Source organism: Podarcis bocagei (genome assembly GCF_964188305.1).
Source record: "Podarcis bocagei genome assembly, chromosome: 3".
NCBI classification, from domain to species: Eukaryota; Metazoa; Chordata; class Lepidosauria; order Squamata; family Lacertidae; genus Podarcis; species Podarcis bocagei.
Window position 1 is genome coordinate 14,430,103 of NC_138127.1, and position 18,136 is coordinate 14,448,238.

General features: G+C 41.0%; 1 protein-coding gene across 2 annotated transcripts in view; it reads left to right on the plus strand.

Moving 5' to 3' along the window:
- The window catches only part of TAF1B (TATA-box binding protein associated factor, RNA polymerase I subunit B), a 35,087-nt gene that overhangs the window by 11,139 nt on the left and 5,812 nt on the right, over positions 1 to 18,136 (plus strand). For both annotated transcript variants that reach the window (XM_081187152.1, XM_081187151.1), the window contains exons 7-10: positions 1,097 to 1,250; positions 2,445 to 2,544; positions 13,748 to 13,895; positions 16,781 to 16,958. In XM_081187152.1, coding sequence (XP_081043278.1) covers positions 1,097 to 1,250; positions 2,445 to 2,544; positions 13,748 to 13,895; positions 16,781 to 16,958 — 580 coding nt within the window. The remainder of the gene's footprint in view (positions 1 to 1,096; positions 1,251 to 2,444; positions 2,545 to 13,747; positions 13,896 to 16,780; positions 16,959 to 18,136) is intronic.

Below are 18,136 nucleotides of genomic sequence, written 5' to 3' on the forward strand. Positions count from 1 at the left end.
TAACCCCTGCGTAAGTTGCAGGCTTGCTGTATTTCATTGGCTGAATTTTCCTGTATCACTTCTGCACACATTGGTGTGAAGTGATCTTTTTTTGAGGTTTTCCTCTTTGTAAGAAAGCTTGTGTCAATTCTTTCTAGTTGGTCCACTTTTCTGCTTTATTTTTAGCCAAGAACAAGGTTTACTTGTATAGAACAGTTGTACTTTAAGTGAAGCTGCCTTTGCACGTAATAATTTGTTTTAAAGCTTTAAAGATTACGTCATTTCCCTTGCTATCCTCCTGGCTATGCTGAGAAGGGAAATCTTTTGTAGAGGTGTAATCTGCCGATGTGCTCGCACACACCTTTTGAGCCAAGCTCTAATTTGTGGTTTCGGCAGCTGTCTTTATTCTTTCATTCTCCATTTCCCATCTGTTTAGTTAGGAAAATGCATTTATTGATGTGAGATGAGACTTGCTATTAAGATTTGAAAACAACCCGTCCCCCGAATCCAGACACACTATTAAGTTTTCACTTGCATAGGATTTAAAGAGAACTAAAACCCTTCACCTGCATTGCATAGTTTGGCTCAGTTGCTCATTGTATATGTCTGTTCTCTGCTTGTGGCAGAATGTTAGCAAGCTAACTGAGCAGCCACTTAGTCTTGGAACGAAGTACAGTGGACACTCGGGTTGCGAACATGATCTGTGTGGGATGCACATTCGCAACCCGCAGTGTTCGCAACCTTCGTCTGTGCACACACGGGTTTGCGATTTGGCGCTTCTGCTCATGCACGACCACCGAAACCCAGAAGTAACCTGTTCCGGTACTTCCGGGTTTCGGCAGTCCGTAACCTGAAAAAACGCAACCTGAAGTGTCTGTAACCAGAGGTATGACTGTATGTTATGATAGGTTTTCAGTTCCTTTTTATCAATGAGTTGTACCCAACCATCCATGTCAAGCTCAGTGTAGACCCATTGAAGTTAATGAATAGGTTAGTCCGTTGAGTTCAGTGGGTTTATTTTGGGTATGACTTGGTCAGGTACAACCTCCTTTGTGTATTGATCCAGTATACTCAGTAGTTTGGGTTAGCTTCCTTTTACCGTGAATTATTTCCACAGGAAAATCTTTCTGGTCTGGATCAGTGGATGCTGGTTCGTATTTACAGAAAATGAAGAAAGGAGAGATTAGAATGTCAATGCCGATGACGCTGGCTTTCTGCTACTTGGCATTGCTCTGGTTGAGGGAATCAATTACATTATCACATCTCTTAAGGTAAGAACAATATCTAATAAAGTATTTTGTTTTTAAAGCCTACTTTCCATTCTGCCTTTAACTATAGCTTTTTGTATTTAGGTAGAATAGAATATGATTAAATAAATAGTTTTATCACTTTTCTAGGTCAGTTGTGAATAAGAAGATTTGCTTTTTTACAGTGCTACTTTCCTAGAAAAAGAGGAACTCGCGTCCCTTGTCCTAAGTAGACCATCTTTCCAGCTTCTACTTCTCCGGGCTCAGCCTCCCAGTTAATTCCTGGCCTATTATCATCACAGGACACCACACACTGTCCTTCACACTAAGTTCAGAGACTTCTTTCTCTAGCTTTTGATACATTCCCCAGAGTGGATGTTTCTACCCAGAACCAACTCTCTCTCCTCTCACTCCCTATCTCCCAACCTAAAACCCATCTCTCCAAAAACCTCTCCTTTTCAACTCCCTCTCCTGGAACCCCGGCCAATCAGAAGCTGCCGTTTGCTAACTGTTTGCTGGCAGGGAAAAAGAAAAAGAAAACACTCGGTGACCCAGCAAAACAAACTTTTCCCTCACAGAGGCCATCTGCACTTGGCTGGTAACATGGCTTTCAAAGTTGTGGCTGGCTACGTTCTGTGATTTTCAAGTCCTAACTAGCAGTGGCAAATAATTTTTTTCGAAGTGGGAGATCAAAAATTAACTCCCCCAATTTTGCAGTTTCTTAGGCATTACAAGCCTAGTTGTGGACTTTGGCTTGGCTTGACGTTCACAACATGCACCCTTCTCATCTGCCCCCTCCCAGCCCTTCCTCGTGTTTTTACAAGCTGATCAATTTATGAAGATCTAAAAACTGCTTTTTTTAGCTTGGAAAGTGTGGGCTTTTCAAAATTCCTCTCTACTAATTGACTAGAAGAATAGAAGTGTGCAGTTGTCAGAGTTAACCAAAGGGCTGTTTCTTCCAAGCATCCCCTTCTTTTTGCACGGATTGATATTTCTGCATAGACGTGCCCACTTCCAATAATTGCACACCACTGTTTAACAGTGCAATATGGATGGGTTTCTACTTTTGCTCTCATTAATTAAATATATTTTAAATGTAATATTTATTCGTGATTTCACTCAGCTGTTACGTTTTAGCTTTGTATCTGTGTCTTGTCATGCGATTTGAACTAAAATCAGTATCTACATCTTGATTTTACTTCTACTCCTTTCATTTAGGCTGGTAATGGATGGCCACATCCCTTACTTGAATGCTTATAAAGATTTCCCAGAGGAGATGAAGGTATATGGGACGGACTGCAAGATCTTCCATGTAAAGGTGACCTTCATACATCCACCTTCTGAGAAAATGTTTACCCATTACATACACGTGTGGTGGCTCTGATGAATTAAAAGTAGATTTTTCTTACTGATCTTACAATTTCTGGAAATGCTATTTAGCCTCACTGGTTCCTCCCAGGCATTGTCTAATGTCTGTTATTACTATCTGCTATTCCCCCCAGTGCTCTCACCGTTTATTTAATCTGTGGTAGTCAGCTTCTTCTTCTTCTTCTTTTCTCTTTTTTTGCATTACAGCCATGTAAAATAGGGAGCATTTTAAGTTGGAGAGATGTTTTTTCAAAACGTTCCTCCTTTGAATGTATACTGCCAGCACCGATCAGCTGATTCAGAGGGGCTTTCTCCGTTAGTGAGAAGGGGTTTACATTGAAGCTTCTGGTTAAAACAGGGTCCTCCCCCCGCCCAGTAGGGAATAAATTTATTTTCTAGCAAGAGGTTTCCCCACTACTGTTTAACATTCTGCACCACAGCTCTCCTTAGGTACATCTACTGTTCTGCCATAGCTACTATGCCACTACTCCTACTTAGTTTTCTTAGTTGTGTTTTGGGGCACTGCTGTTCCCATAGTACTTCAGATTTGTCAGCACCACGTTGCATTGTTGTGAATAGTTGTGAACAGAAAGAATGTGTGTTTAAGATGTTCAGAGGTGCCTTTTTCACTAGGGAGATATACAGAGCAGGTGCAAACTTGCAAGAGTGAGTCACCATCGCAGAGAAGACTTGAAGTTGAACCCCAAAAGTTCGCCTGCTAGTTTTGTCAGCTAGCAAAATGGGGGTGCCATGTTGTCCTTAACCTCAGGCAGCAAACTGTCTCTAGCCAATCCCAGCTTCTCTTTCCACCAAGGCTTCTGATTCTGTGGCTTTACTGGGGCAAAAACGTATTTTATGATGGCAGGCAGCGTTGCTCAGCCTGTGGGCAGGAGTTGGGACACCCCCCACATTCCATCTGGGGGGGAAATCCTTTGTTTATCGGGAGATATTCCTTTCTGTTCTCCCAACATAACTTGGCCTAGTAAAAATGATTGCTGTACTTATTTTTGTAATTTACATTTGGATTCTAAATTCTGATGGGCGCTTATCTACAAATTCTGCGGCTCTCTGTATGTTCATTGTTTCAAGCTATCTGCAGGTAAGTTCAAGCTAGCTAAATGTTTGGTTCAGCTTTGTGACAATTGCTTGTAGTTTGTGAGAGTCATATACAGTTCTTTTGATATACTGGAGGCAGCCCTTATCCCCTGTGGTGCCCATGAAAGGTCTCAGTAAATATGCCCGCAAAAATTCACATTGTACAAGAGGCTGCTTGCTCTTCCTGGTCAGCTCACATCTGCAGTGACTCCGTTGCTCCTACATTGAGCACATCTCCTTAAACATGTCCACATTTCACTGGATACCAGGACTGGATATCCATCCATTCCAAGTGGAGGAGAGGTACAGCCAGCTTTTTCTCTGTGCACAAGTGTGGTGGTTGTCAGTGTAAGGGCCTTTTCCCTGTTGATGGGGGAGAACACCTACATCATTTTCTCCTGTTCCTTTTTTCCCTCTTCTGGAAGTGGTGATTATTTCATATTACGCCTTCCCACCCCCCACAGCAGCTGTTTCACGACTGGCACATATAGCACATCCTCCAAATGCTATATATGCCCACTAGCCTCAAAGGGTTGACCACCCCTACCTTAGTATATAGATTGCTGGGCATATTCTAATCCATTCTAAATGTTTGCATACAAGTAATAAATCTTAGCATTTTCATAGGATAATAGCTCTTTCCTTGTTTGGTCCACTGCCACAGAATTTCCATGAATATTTTTCTCTGTATTAGAATCTTGTAAATACTATGAGCATAAAGATTTTATTATTATTAAATCATTTTTCAGATGTTTCCTATACTTCATGTGGCATATCCATCTTAAAGTTCCTGGTGAAACTGTGTCTTGAAAAAGATTCCCTTCATCTGTGTTTACGCCTTGAGGTGCTGGAACTGTAGGCTAGAAACTGCGCAGCGAAAGATTAAAAGCATTTGATACTGCTTCCTTAAATGTTCTCCAGGTGTTGTTTGGGAAATGGAGAAGTTGGGACAGCATGGTAATTAGTAGTCATCTCCTCGGTGTGCCTCACCCTTTCATTTCTGATTACAAATTCTTCCTTGGTGGCATTCAGCACCGGCCACCTCACTGAATAAAAGCTTCCAGTGATGCTATTGGAAGGAGATGGAAGATCTGAAGACAGCCATTTAATACCAGAGTGAAAAGACTTAGGGTAGAGTCATTCACAAAGCACACGTTGCCCTAGAACAAAACTGTGTTTTGCTCTAGTGCTGTGGGTTAGTTAACTGTGTTAGTTCCAAAATTCACTGGGTTCATAAATGTGTGTGTGGCTGTACACTCTCCTTTCCGACTACTACAACCAGTTGCCTGAGGCTTCAGGAGGAAGAAAAGACTTCGCTATTGCCCATGGTCCTCATTTCTCTGCTGCTCTTGGTTCTAGAGAGAAGTTCAGGAGATCCTTCCTCTTTGCCTCTCTCTCCTGAACTTACAGGCAGTCCTCAAAACTATATTCCTTTCCTGTAGTACCCTGCTTCCAGTCCACAGTGACATAACTAGGTCCTTGTTCACAAGGGAGTAAGGCTTTGCTTCCAAGCAGGTTCACTCTTGGCCATGGAGAGCATTTTGGACCACAGCACCAGTATCCGGGTTGTCTACTGGAAAGACACTTGCCACCTGTCCTTTCGATGGATTCCTACCTGCATTGGACTCAATGACACAACCTGATTTCATGCCAGTTATTCCTTGTAATTGGGCAGAGATGCTTTAGTGAGCCAAGTGAGTAAAGGTGGTGGTTATGGACAGGCAAACAGGATGTTCTGTGTCAGGTAGGGGTGTGTGTGTTCAAATCATGGTTTATTTTTCTCAAATATGCTGCATCTAGCTTTCATTTTGCCAGAAGGATAATGAAGCTTTGAAGGATGGATATATATTTTTTGTTCTGTCCTATTTTACCTGTCGTGCCTATTTGAGACTTACAAGATGAAGCATTTGAGTTCTCGATAAACCCCTCCTTCTTTCGTGTCCAAAATAGCAGCTTCCTTGTCTTTCTGGTTAGGATTTGGGGACCTGAACCTCTTCTATTCAATCTCTCTCTTTCTTTTTTTAATCGGTTTGGAGTTAGTGAAATTAACAGGTGCCACACATAAGTAGCATTTTATTTTCTCTCTTGAAACAGCTTCAGAAATGACAATAAGCAAGGGTGAGGCTCTTTAAAAAGAGCTGAGGAGGAAGTTCATTTCTGACATTTATTGTAATCAGGTGTATCACGGGAATCTGCTGTTGTGTAACAGAAACTCTGGCTTGTCCTTACCTGCTGAAGTATTGCTTAACAGAGAAGGAAGATAGGCTTACTGAAATGTTGGTCAAATTCAAACTAATTTTGCTTTCTGCCATTATCTTTTAATATTTGTGAGTGAGAGAGAAGCTGAATTAGTGTGTCAACGGGTGTGGCTTTATATGATTCCCTATATATACAGGGTGAGTCCTTTAGAAGAGGCCCCGTGGATACAGAGTGCACATCTTCCATGGGGCCTCTTTTAAAAGACTCACCCTGTATATGCCAGTTTAATCGTGTTATTCAAGCAGATCTGCCTCACAGGACTATCCAGTGAACGCTCTTTTCTGCCGTGAAGTGAAATCCGTGATGAATAATCCTATGGGATGCGGGTGGCGCTGTGGGTTAAACCACAGAGCCTAGGACTTGCCGATCAGAAGGTCGGCGGTTTGAATCCCCGTGACGGGGTGAGCTCCCGTTCCTTGGTCCCTGCTCCTGCCAACCTAGCAGTTCGAAAGCACGTCAAAGTGCAAGTAGATAAATAGGTACCGCTCCGGCGGGAAGGTAAACGGCATTTCTGTGCGCTGCTCTGGTTCACCAGAAGCAGCTTAGTCATGCTGGCCACATGACCCGGAAGCTGTACGCCTGCTCCCTCGGCCAATAAAGCGAGATGAGCGCCGCAACCCCAGAGTTGGCCATGACTGGACCTAATGGTCAGGGGTCCCTTTACCTTTACCTTTCCTTTACCTTATCTTCTAGCAGCAGAACAGAATTCATATATGGTTGTGTGAATAATTTAAACTTGTTTTCTATGTAGATCTCCTTGCTCATGGCCTGAGATGTGTGAGTTGATCTGTGAAGACTGTGGTTGGGGTGTGAATGTATAAGTGTGCACACCATGAGAGAGAAAGATAAGCCATTCTTACAGTGTGTGAATTGGACTGGTGATTCCATATTCATGCAACATGCTGATCAGGTTGCATCAGCTACTTCAAGATACATTGAAGGTGGATAGGGCAAGGGGAGGGCATAGTCTCAGCGAGAAACATACGTTGCACAAGTACCCCAATCTAATTTCAAATTTTCTAACTTCTCCCCCAGTCACATCTGGGCTTACCACCTATACGGCTGGTGTTTCTTTTCCCACGAGAGCTTAATTTCATTGGTATTGCCAGACATGGCTGTTTCTGGCTCGGAGGGAATCTGCTGCCAGTATCTTATCTCCATAGCTGGGTGTTGCATCTCCTTCACGAATTGTTTATTCCTTAGAGCAAGCCAGGATATTAGGCAGCTCTCTAAGTTAAGCTGTAGGTGGTTCACCCACATATTAGTTTTTTCCTGCCATTTGTTGGCCCTTTAGTAATCCCAAGGCACACCCTCCGTTTGTTACATCACCAGGAGCATGTGCTTCACAGATGTTAGAAGATATGTGTCCACCCTTTACATCGCTGCTCTCTCTGTTTTCTAAACATTCCTTACCTCCTCTGTATTCCCCTCACTGTTTTTGAGAAACTTGAAAATTCAGTTAGTGGAAAAACTGTTAAAAATTAAATTTGTGTTTGCAGTAATGCTAAAAAGGAAAGACACTCCAGTGCCAATAAGCATATTATATTATTGTATTCATATTGGTATGCTACTGTTAGCCACTTTACATTTTCTTTTGGGAGGAAAAGGTACAGAAAAGGAAAAGAAAATGAGTCCTAAAATCTGTCTGAGCCTGCGCTTATCGTGGTGAATATATTTTTATTCTTATGCTATCATCTTTTTTCTCCATGAACATTTCATTGTGCATATATTATTATTATTATTATTGTTGTTGTTGTTGTTGTTGTTGTTGTTGTTAATTGTATAAATGCATATACTTCCTTTTAGGGATAAAATGCTTTCTTATAAGGTAGTGTAGGGTAATATTCAAGCTGTCTTTAAAGACAGCCTCATAGACTGCATTACAGCAGTCAAACCTTGAAAGTGCATGGGTAATTCTTTTTTTTTTAAAAAAAAAATCAGTCTAACCACACACCCCTCCAGTTTTTAAAACCAGCAAATAATCACTGTATACTAAATTCAGTTGGAAATACATGATCATTTCGCATACCCCACTCGAGTTTAAGGTTGCATGGTACAGCTATTGTTGCTCTGGGAGTGCATTCTCATTTCTCTTGACCTACTGCGGTTGTTGGTCAGTCAGGTGTCTGAAGCACCACAAAAATTTGCCAGACCTGTTTGACTAGAGTCAATAGTAGGACATGGAAAAATGTATACATACCATTGAACATATTACAGTTCTTTTCAGAGATATGAAGGTGCTGTGATAAGACCATTATTGCCCACACTTTTTCTTGTCCTTCTTCTTTGGGGGACAAAACACACCGACGAGGAATGGAATTGTCAGATATAAAGCTCCCCTTCTTTGTCTGAAAGATAGAAAACCAAAAACTTCTGCCCTGTGTTAAATATACTTGTTTCCATTACTCTGCACCAAAAGCTGTGTCTTCGTGATAGACAGATTGACCATTGTTATCCATTTAGCTGTAGCAGCAGTAGTTTCTTCTAGTCTTCCTTTATTTTTTTAATTTTAAGTTTATTGTGTTGCCACAGCTGTATGTGGTCTGGACACCATTTTCTTTCCCACAATGCTCTGGATGCAGCACTAGTTCCAAACCATTGTTGCAAAGGGTAGAAATGGCAGACACCACAAAAATACAATAGCCTCCATTGGTAGCTGCTATACTCTCCCTCCGTCTGCACCCTGTTCCCCAGTAGGAGCTAGGCCAATGAGAAACAAGCTGTGGTGGTGCTGATACTGCTCATGGCAACAGCACAATAAAGTTGTTGTTGCTGTTGTTGTTGTAAGCCCTAAAAAAAGCTACTACCAATGGTGAAAATAAATTACCTCCACCCTGAGCCTGGTGGTTGCAAATTTCACCTCTTTCCCTTGCTTCTCAAATTAACTAAATGGTTCCCACTTTCTTAATCTAAATGGGCTTGTGAAGGTGGGGGGCCACTTAGGTTTACTTCTGATGTAGCAGTTTTAATCCTTACAATCCTATCTGTTAAAGAAAATTTCCAACAGATGTATGAATTAGGCGAAAGGATGTAAACACTAGCAGGCTGAAGGAAAATACAAAACAATTAAGGGGTAATAATGAAGAAGGAATCTTAATCTGATTTGTATTTTAGAAATGTCAGTGTAGAAAACACTGAGTCACTAGGTCATTGTTATTTCACGTACCAGTTTGGCTGTAAGTTTTGCATTTGGCAGTCAATGGCAATATTGTCATTGCCCTTACATAATTGGCAACTGGTTGCACTGGTGTTGCATCATAAATTTCTGTATCTACAATATTCCAGTATTATGTGATACTCTTAATCACATATGCGACATGTTTACTTTTACAAGTGATTTTTGCGGGTGTTTTGTGATAGAAAGTTGACTGGGTATTGAAATTCACCAGGTAACTCCCACCGAGCTAGAGCTCTGAAATTTGACACACATGTACCCTAAAAATTGCTTTAAAATTTCTGGAAGTGTTATATTACTTCCTAAAAAAAGGCTTTCCAGATTATTTAGCTCCATAAAACTGAATTTGATGCAGATGTAGCTCAAAGTTATTAGAAAAGCCTGAAAAATTGTCACTTTTTTTTTTTTTACTGCTAACCTTAAAAAAATAATAATTGAGGCCTGAAATTTAACTCATAAGAGAGGCTGCTGGCATTCCACTAACAGGGAGTCCCACTGCTTATTTACATACTTGAATTAAGCTTTATTTAGAGAGAGAGAGAGAGTGTGTGTGTGTGTGTGTGTGTGTGTGTGTAATACTTGCAGGAGCACATCCTTCTTCCTATCCTGAGGTAACTTCTTGTGGGGAGAATTGTGTGATCAACACATTTTCCAAGCAGTAGAGTGCAGGGAGGTTAAAAAACAACAGCCCTCTCCCCACCTTGTGCTGAGCTGTCAATGCAAATGGGAGTTGGAGGGCATCATACTGCCTACCCCTGTGCTATACTGGTGTTCACTAATAGATGTACAGTACAGTGAAAATCTCAGTAGTATAGATTTGCCAGAGGAGGCATTGGAGTGGCCTTGGGTGGAGTAAGTTTACTACTCTCCTGTTTCTGAACGTTCCAGTTCTGTTCTAAATTATATGGCTAAATACATACTTAGGTTACTTTTTGTATGGGGAAAAATATTCCTTTATAAGGGAAACAGTACAGTAGTACTTGTATTTGCGGGAGTATTTCTCCCCCTCCCCCCCCAGATGACACTGTCCAAATAGTAGAATTGTAATCCAACACTTAGAATTGTTTCTCATCACCAGATAATTAAAATTAAGCCGTGGGCTGTGACACATTTAACATAACGATCTGTTTCGTTTTAAATAAACATTTTTGAAAACAAGACTAATAGCTCTTTCTTCAAAGTAGTTAAAATGTTTATATGGATGTTTGAGGAAATAATTCGGGTAGAAGCATCATTCCCAGTGCTGTAATTCCCTCATGTTCATCTAGATTAAAGGTAAACGGACCCCTGACCATTAGGTCCAGTCATGGCCGACTCTGGGGTTGTGGCGCTCATCTCGCTTTATTGGCTTCTGGGTCATGTGGTCAGCATGACTAAGCCGCTTCTGGCGAACCAGAGCAGTGCACGGAAATGCCATTTACCTTCCCGTAGGAGCGGTACCTATTTATCTACTTGCACTTTGACATGCTTTCGAATTGCTAGGTGGGCAGGAGCAGGGACCGAGCAACGGGAGCTCACCCCGTCGTGGGGATTCGAACCGCCGACCTTCTGATCGGCAAGTCCTAGGCTCTGTGGTTTAACCCACAGTGCCACCCACGTCCCAACACGTATAGCTCTGGTGGCAGCGACCCAGTAGTGCTTTATTCAGCTAAGCAGAATCAACACTCAAATGTGGACAAGCCCTAATAAATGGAGTCCAGGGCAGGGCTTCTGATCGGCAAGTCCTAGGCTCTGTGGTTTAACCCACAGGGTCTTATAAAATAGTATGCCATGGTGGGATGAAAAGGTTTGGTGGAAGGGGAGGGCTGATGACAAGTCGGATGAGAAGGGGAAATGCCCTTCTGAGTAGGTGTGACAGTCAGCCAAATAAATTTGCTGCGCCGCATGGCATGCAAATGCAGGAGGCGTAGTATTGCTTGAATATCCATGGGGGATTTCTTGGGCTGGGTTCTGCTTTGCTGGTGGACCCCCAAATATTGGGTTACTTGTGCAGCTGGATTGCTCCTGGAGGTAGAAGAGAGGCTGGCAAAATGCAGAGCTAGACTATTAGTTCTGATGACACATTTCTTGGTCCTAATAATGCAATGCTCTTTCAGCTTATGTCCTTAGAAAGGGGGGGGGGGACGGACGGACTTTGGCAGCTTATTCGATTGAGAGAGCTAGTTCAGGGTTGCCATAAACCAGGACACCCTGGATTTTCTTTAGGAAAACCCCAAAGGTGTTGAGCTATTTATTTATTTATTTATTTATTTATTTATTTATTTATTTACAGAACAGAAATCGTGCGGCAGCGGGAGGCCCCATTAGCTAAAGTGGTGCTTCAGGTTAAGAACAGGTTCAGGTTAAGAATGGACCTCCAGAACGAATTAAGTTCATAACCAGAGGTACCACAGTATTTACAAAAACACAACTTTTCAAATTGACAGAGCACCGCCTTTGGGAAATTCCCCCCGGATGTCAATTCAGCCTTAGAAATCCCAGTAATGACCAGTAAAATCCTAAAATAATTGGGTGCTCAGTTTTTATTTACATCCTGAACAGGGCATATTTTTAACGGTTAATTTTTCTTTATTAGATATTTATAACTTTATTCCTATACTTCTTATGTATGGAATACCAAGGAAAGCATATTCTTTCAAACTTGTAGCTCTCATTATTAAATGCTGCTTTGACTACCTATCCTGAAATGTCTGAAGACCGACGTAAACCCTGATGTGCAACAGTCCTGTAAAGCATGTATTTCTTGTTTTTCAGGAAAAGTGCTTCAGGCAAAAAGGTTGCTTTTTTTAAAAAAACAAACAAACTTGCTGCTCTGAAAGATTGCAAGCATAATACAGCTTGTAGACATTTTACATGCATGAGTAAACTTTTTGCTGGAGTTGTGTATGCCTTGTGCTATTTGTGGACTCCAGGGGAACCTGAGAATGTTTTTATTGTTTGTTTGTTTGTTTATTTCTTTGTTTGTTTAATTGGCATTATCAAAAATGAAACTTTTGAATGGATGTCTTGTTTTCAGAATGCTAAATGCGTGGAAAGAAGCAGAATATTTTTTGCTATGCCATTAATAAGCACTTTTCTCTGTAAAACCCATGACATCTCTCCCCTCCTTCTTATGCTTTCTTCTGTAATACACATATTCACAGAATTCCCATCATGACAGAGCTGTGTTAAGATTATCCCATCGAGACTGAAACATGTATGTGCTACTTATAGGCACCTGTTTGTAAGTGGAAACTTGATGGTTAATGTGATCTTTTTGGACACAGGCAGACTTCTACAAAAGTTCTCACCAGAGGCAAGTGTCCTTGACTCTGTTGAGAAGAACAAAGGTAAAGGGACCCCTGACCATTAGGTCCAGTCGCGGACGACTCTGGGGTTGCGGTGCTCATCTCGCTTTACTGGCTGAGGGAGCCGGCGTACAGCTTCCGGGTCATGTGGCCAGCATGACTAAGCTGCTTCTTGCGAACCAGAGCAGCGCATGGAAACGCCGTTTACCTTCCCAGCTGAGTGGTACCTATTTATCTGCTTGCACTTTGATGTGCTTTTCAAACTGCTAGGTGGGCAGGAGCAGGGACCGAGCAACGGGAGCTCACCCCATCGCGGGGATTCGAACCGCCAAAGAACATAGCAGCACACAAAAGACCACCTCCTCCCTCAAGGCCACAGGGGACAAAAGACTACCTCTTCCTCCAAACCTTCCGGCATGTGTCAGAGAAAATTGGGGAGAAGAGGAGGTTGGTGGTAACAAATAATAACTGGCTAGCAATCCAAGCCAACATCTCTGGGCACCCAGGCAATACATTCCCCCCCTCCCAAGCAATGAGAGCCTATATGTTTGGGAGCAGAACTCTGCTTGTGGTTGTTGGGATCAAACTCAAAATTTCTGAAGTGTTTGTTTGTTTTAGGTTTCAATACTATTTTTCATGTTTTAAGTTCAGCAAACTTTTCTACACTTGCAAATTCTCTTTTTTTGTGGTTTGCTGTGGGGTGAAACCCCTTTTCTCTCTCTTATTGAACTGAGGCCAAAGTCAAACAAACCAGGTTTACATTTCTATCTTAACAATGCTACCTATAATGTACCCTGAAGCTATCAGAAAATAGGTTTGATTGAAATGAAATATTACTCATCCATTTATATTAGAAAAATGGTTATTGCCTTCTCTATTCATAAAGTAATATGAATCAGTGCATTAAAAACCTAAAGGCACACTTTGAAATAAGTTTTCTAAAGCTTTCTAGAAGTTTTAGGATCGCGTAGGTTTGCTTTAACTTGCTTTTCAGCTAACTGTGGTATGGATGCCTTATCCTTTGGCTTATGTTGTAAATAGGACCTTGTGCCCAAAATATTGTTCAAAGCAGTTAAAAGCAGCAATGCTGTGTATTTACAGGGCTAAAGAGGTTCTAGCTTAACTGATAATAGATCTCTTTTTGGTTTTTCCTGTTGTTGTATTTATGTTTTCATTAGGTGTTTCTCAAAAGAGCGAAGAAAGTTCCAGGCTAAAAGAACAACTCAGCATAATGCTTGGTGCTTTGTGGAGTCCCCCAAGAAGCAGATCAGATTTCTATAGAGGGCAAATGTGCTTTCGTTCTAATGATGACACTTATTTTCGATTTTGTTTTCCAGTCTTGGCCTGCGTATGAAGATGTTCACGAAAAGACGCAGGCCCTTGCTGTATACCTGAAGCTACCTTGTTTTCCAGATATAGCAGAAGGCAGCTTCCTTCATCCAAACATTCTGTGCATGAAGTATCTGATGGAAGCCAACTTGCCTGGTAAGGGCATGTGGGGGAGGGATGTGTTTTGTAACACCCAATTTAATGTTCACCCTATTTTTCCCAACGAACAAAAATTATGCATTATCGAGTCCTTTTAAATAGCCTTTACTGTGCTAATGTCAAAAGCACATTCTGATTTTAATAATAATAATAATAATAATAATAATAATAATAATAATAATAATAATAATAATAATTTATACCCCACCCATCTGGCTGGGTTTCTCTCCATATGGCAAATTCGGAGTTTTTCATGGACTTCAAGTTGGTAGTAGCATGGGGACTTCTAGGGCTTTATATTTGAAACTTATGGCTGATGCTCTAAGATCTGTCAAACCAAGCCAATGGCTCAAAATTTATGAGCGAGCCAGTGTGGGACAGCGGCTTAAGCACTGAATTCGCAACAGAAATACAGGTTCAGATCCCTGCTCAGTGAAGAAACACAGGACAGGGTTTCCCAAACTTGGGTCTCCAGCTGCTTTTGGACTACAACTCCCATTATCCCTAGCTAGCAGGACCAGTGGTCAGGGATGATCGGAATTGTAGTCCAAAAAACAACTGGGGACTCAAGTTTGGGAAACACTGGCATAATAGATAACTTGGGAAAGCGCCTATCTATTCGCCGAGCCTACCTCACCTGGTGGTTGTGAGCTCAGTAGACAGAATGTATGCCTCACGGGTGTTGAGTTAAGCTTTCAATTAACTTCTTCCCTGGTACTGTACTAAAATAATTAAAACAAAGTCACACTCTAAACCTTTTTGGTATATGAAATCCTGTTTCTGAATCCACTGGATATGAAAATAAAACGTGACTAAATATAAGAACGGATCATGTCTGCAAACATGTTACTTTCTTCACTGTCTCTTCTATAGACACACATTCATCTTCTCTTTATTACAAGAAGGAGTTCAAATACTTAATCACTAGGGCAGCAGCAGAATTAAAGGAAAGTACTAAATGTTTTCCAGACACATCTGCTTGAGTTTTAATAACACAGCATGAAAAAGAAGGTTGTGATCCTCTTTGCTGCTGAGTCATGTTAACAGAACAAGTAAAGTCACTTATAGCTGACCATTTGATTCTACCCAACCACTCTTTGGAGAAAATGAGATTCATATGTAAGAAAAATAAGGTGTTCCTCCGTATTGCTGGGTTCCTAATTGTACACACCTATGTCGGTTCACTAAGAAATAAGTCTCATTATGTTCAACGTGACTTCCTCTCAGGTAATCATGTATAGGATTGTACATTTCATGTCTTCCCTTTAGATTTTATTATTTTCCCTTTTACTATGTATTTTCAATGAAACAGGATTTTTTAGGTGCTTAAGTAAACAGGACTATTGTTCTTAAATCACTTTGAGATATATTGCAGAGTTTCCGCTACAATATATGTAATGTTTCCTGTTGAAACATTTTATTTTGGTCATAATTTTTGGAAGCTGTGGTTTGGATCAGAGTTGGATCATTGTCAACTTTTAGTATCTGAACCAGACTTTCTCAACTTTGGGTCTGTAGATGTTGTTAGTCTATAATTCCAATCATTCCTAGCTAGCATGGCCAGTGGTCAGAGATTTAGTTCAAGAACATCTTGGAAAGACTGGTTTGGATACCAAAAGTTGACAGTGCTCTTAGAATTCCAGATGTAATATTCAGTATTAATTTATTCTTAGACTCTGCATGCTGCTGCAGTAATCATATTCATACTTGCATAACCAGCTGCTTACAGGTGAGAAAGCAGCCTAGAAATATGAATATAAATAAACTAGAATAGGAAGCAGGCTGTGGCATGACCCTTCTCTTATCCAGTGGAAATTCCTCGCTCATTTCAGCATTAATTAGGGCACAGTGCTGTTTGTCCCATTGCTGGTATTAATCATGGTTAGCTTTTAGCCAAGGATTGAACTGTTTTGTTAGTATTAGCTTTGGTTATACCATGATTGATGCTGATGAAGGAGGGAGGGAAATGACACAGCAGGGACGGAGTAGGAGCCCTGAACTTACTCAGTCTTAAAACCATGTTTAAGAGAATTGGGACTGCTATGTTATAATGCCAGTCCTGCATGTACCTTTTGAAAATTGCAAAGCACAAATGGATCTGATTGAGGAAGGTTATCCAATCAAAGTTAAACCCTGTAAAGTTCCATTGTCCTTAATGCAGCACAGATTAAAGCAGAAACTTAATGCTCCAACTGCGTCCTAAATTTGGGTTGGATCATGTCTTCACGCACAGCAAAAATAAGGTTTAAGTACTGCTACCACAGATTGATAGGTTGCCTTGTATTTTAACATTTCTTCTTTTAAGAAAAGGTGCATTTGTACTTCTTTTTTACAACACTTTAACTGTAGCTACAATCTTCACATTGCTGTACAGGTGTCTTCGAAGACACAAGGAACACAATTTCTTACTTTTCCAGTTTAGCAAGGATGTCATGAATCAACTGCCTCATCAGATTCCAGAGGGGTTGTCACTATACTCTGAAATACCGCCAGCATTCACCTGCCTAAATTGTTGATTCCTTTCCATAAGCAGAAACAGTTCGTACACCTCACTGGTGACCCCGTTTGAAAGTAAAGCTTTCCCCCACAAACACAATTGTGCACATGTACACTTAAACGACTAAAACATGCTCAACTAATCTACTAGGAATAGAGCAACACTCACACATCTATTATGAACAATTTTTTTGTACCTTTAAAGACTTGCCAGCCGTGGCAAGACCTGGTGGAGCAGTATTGCGAGCCAAATGGGGAGGCCTGGCTAGCCTTATTAGGTCTGGTTCCCCACCATTGGACTGGATAAATCTCCAAGGTTTGTTCCAACTCTAGTTCTTTGTGTTGGACTTCCATAGCATTTGAAGTTTATCCTCTTCTTAATTCAGATGATATGCACAAGTGGACGTGCAGAGTGGTAAAAAAAACTGGCGTTGGTGAAGTGGACTTCCTGACACTTCGTCCTGAGAATAAATCAGCTCAGAATGTGAAATACGATATTCTTGCCGTAGCTGTGGTAGTCGTGGTGCTGAAAATGTTGTTCTTGCTGGATGACAATTATGAATGGTAAGTGTGCACTGCCGTTATAACAAACGTAAACTTACCGACTTATTGCAGTCCAGGGCCACAAAAATCCTAGACTGCTATTTTTATTACTGCTAAGGACTAGGTCAGTGGTTCTCAAAGGGTGTGGTGCGGCAGGAAAGGATGGCAAGCATGGCAGGAAGATTCAAGGACAAAGAAATGCTTAAATATTTCAGTGCAGTATAGTATCAAAACATGGTTTTTTTAATTTGCAAAATATGGCTCGATATCTTTTCAAAATGAGAGTATCAAATGGTACTGAGGACAGTCCTAGGTTGTGATCCAGAATCGCTGTTTGAATAGAGTGCTGGAGAATAGCATTGGCTGTTCTTCTGCCGTTCTCCAACTCTGACCAATATGAAAGATCAGAAAAGAGAAAGGCTTCTTTGCGTTGATGAGGAGATGAGAGTTCGTTTGTCTCAAATTAGACCTAATATAAATGACATTACCTGGCAAAAGCAAGCTCACACCTCTCATTGAGTTTGTATAAGGTGCATACATAAGAGGCTTGTTTATAATTATCTTTTGGGAATGATTCATCTTCTTACGTAGCTGCATCGTTTTATACTTTCTGGCTGTCCTGTGATCTTATGATAAAGTAGTTGTGTTCTGTGGTGTGAATTAAGCACTGCTGGGAGTTGTTTCTTTTTGTTTTCCAATGTATTTCTTATCAATGAAGAAAATGGTGTGAGATGAGTAAACTTTAATTATGGAAGTGTGGCCCAGAGAAAAAAAGTTTGAGAATCATTGGAATAAACAAATGGAACACTGAATAAGAGAAATATAACATATTGCTTCCTTAATATTCAATTTGTGTATATTCACATAGCATCTAGAATCCATTTTGCCATTTCCACCTAAACATTAGGAAGAACTTCCTGACAGTAAGAGCTGTTCGACAGTGGAATTTGCTGCCAAGGAGTGTGGCGGAGTCTCCTTCTTTGGAGGTCTTTAAGCAGAGGCTTGACAACCATATGTCAGGAGTGCTCTGATGGTGTTTCCTGCTTGGCAGGGGGTTGGACTCGATGGCCCTTGTGGTCTATTCCAACTCTATGATTCTATGATTTCCCTCTTGGTCAGGCAGAATAACTCTGCAGCACAGCTCTGAAAGGGTCTGGTCTTATTTGACATAGCAGTGGTTCAAATGTTACTTATCCCAG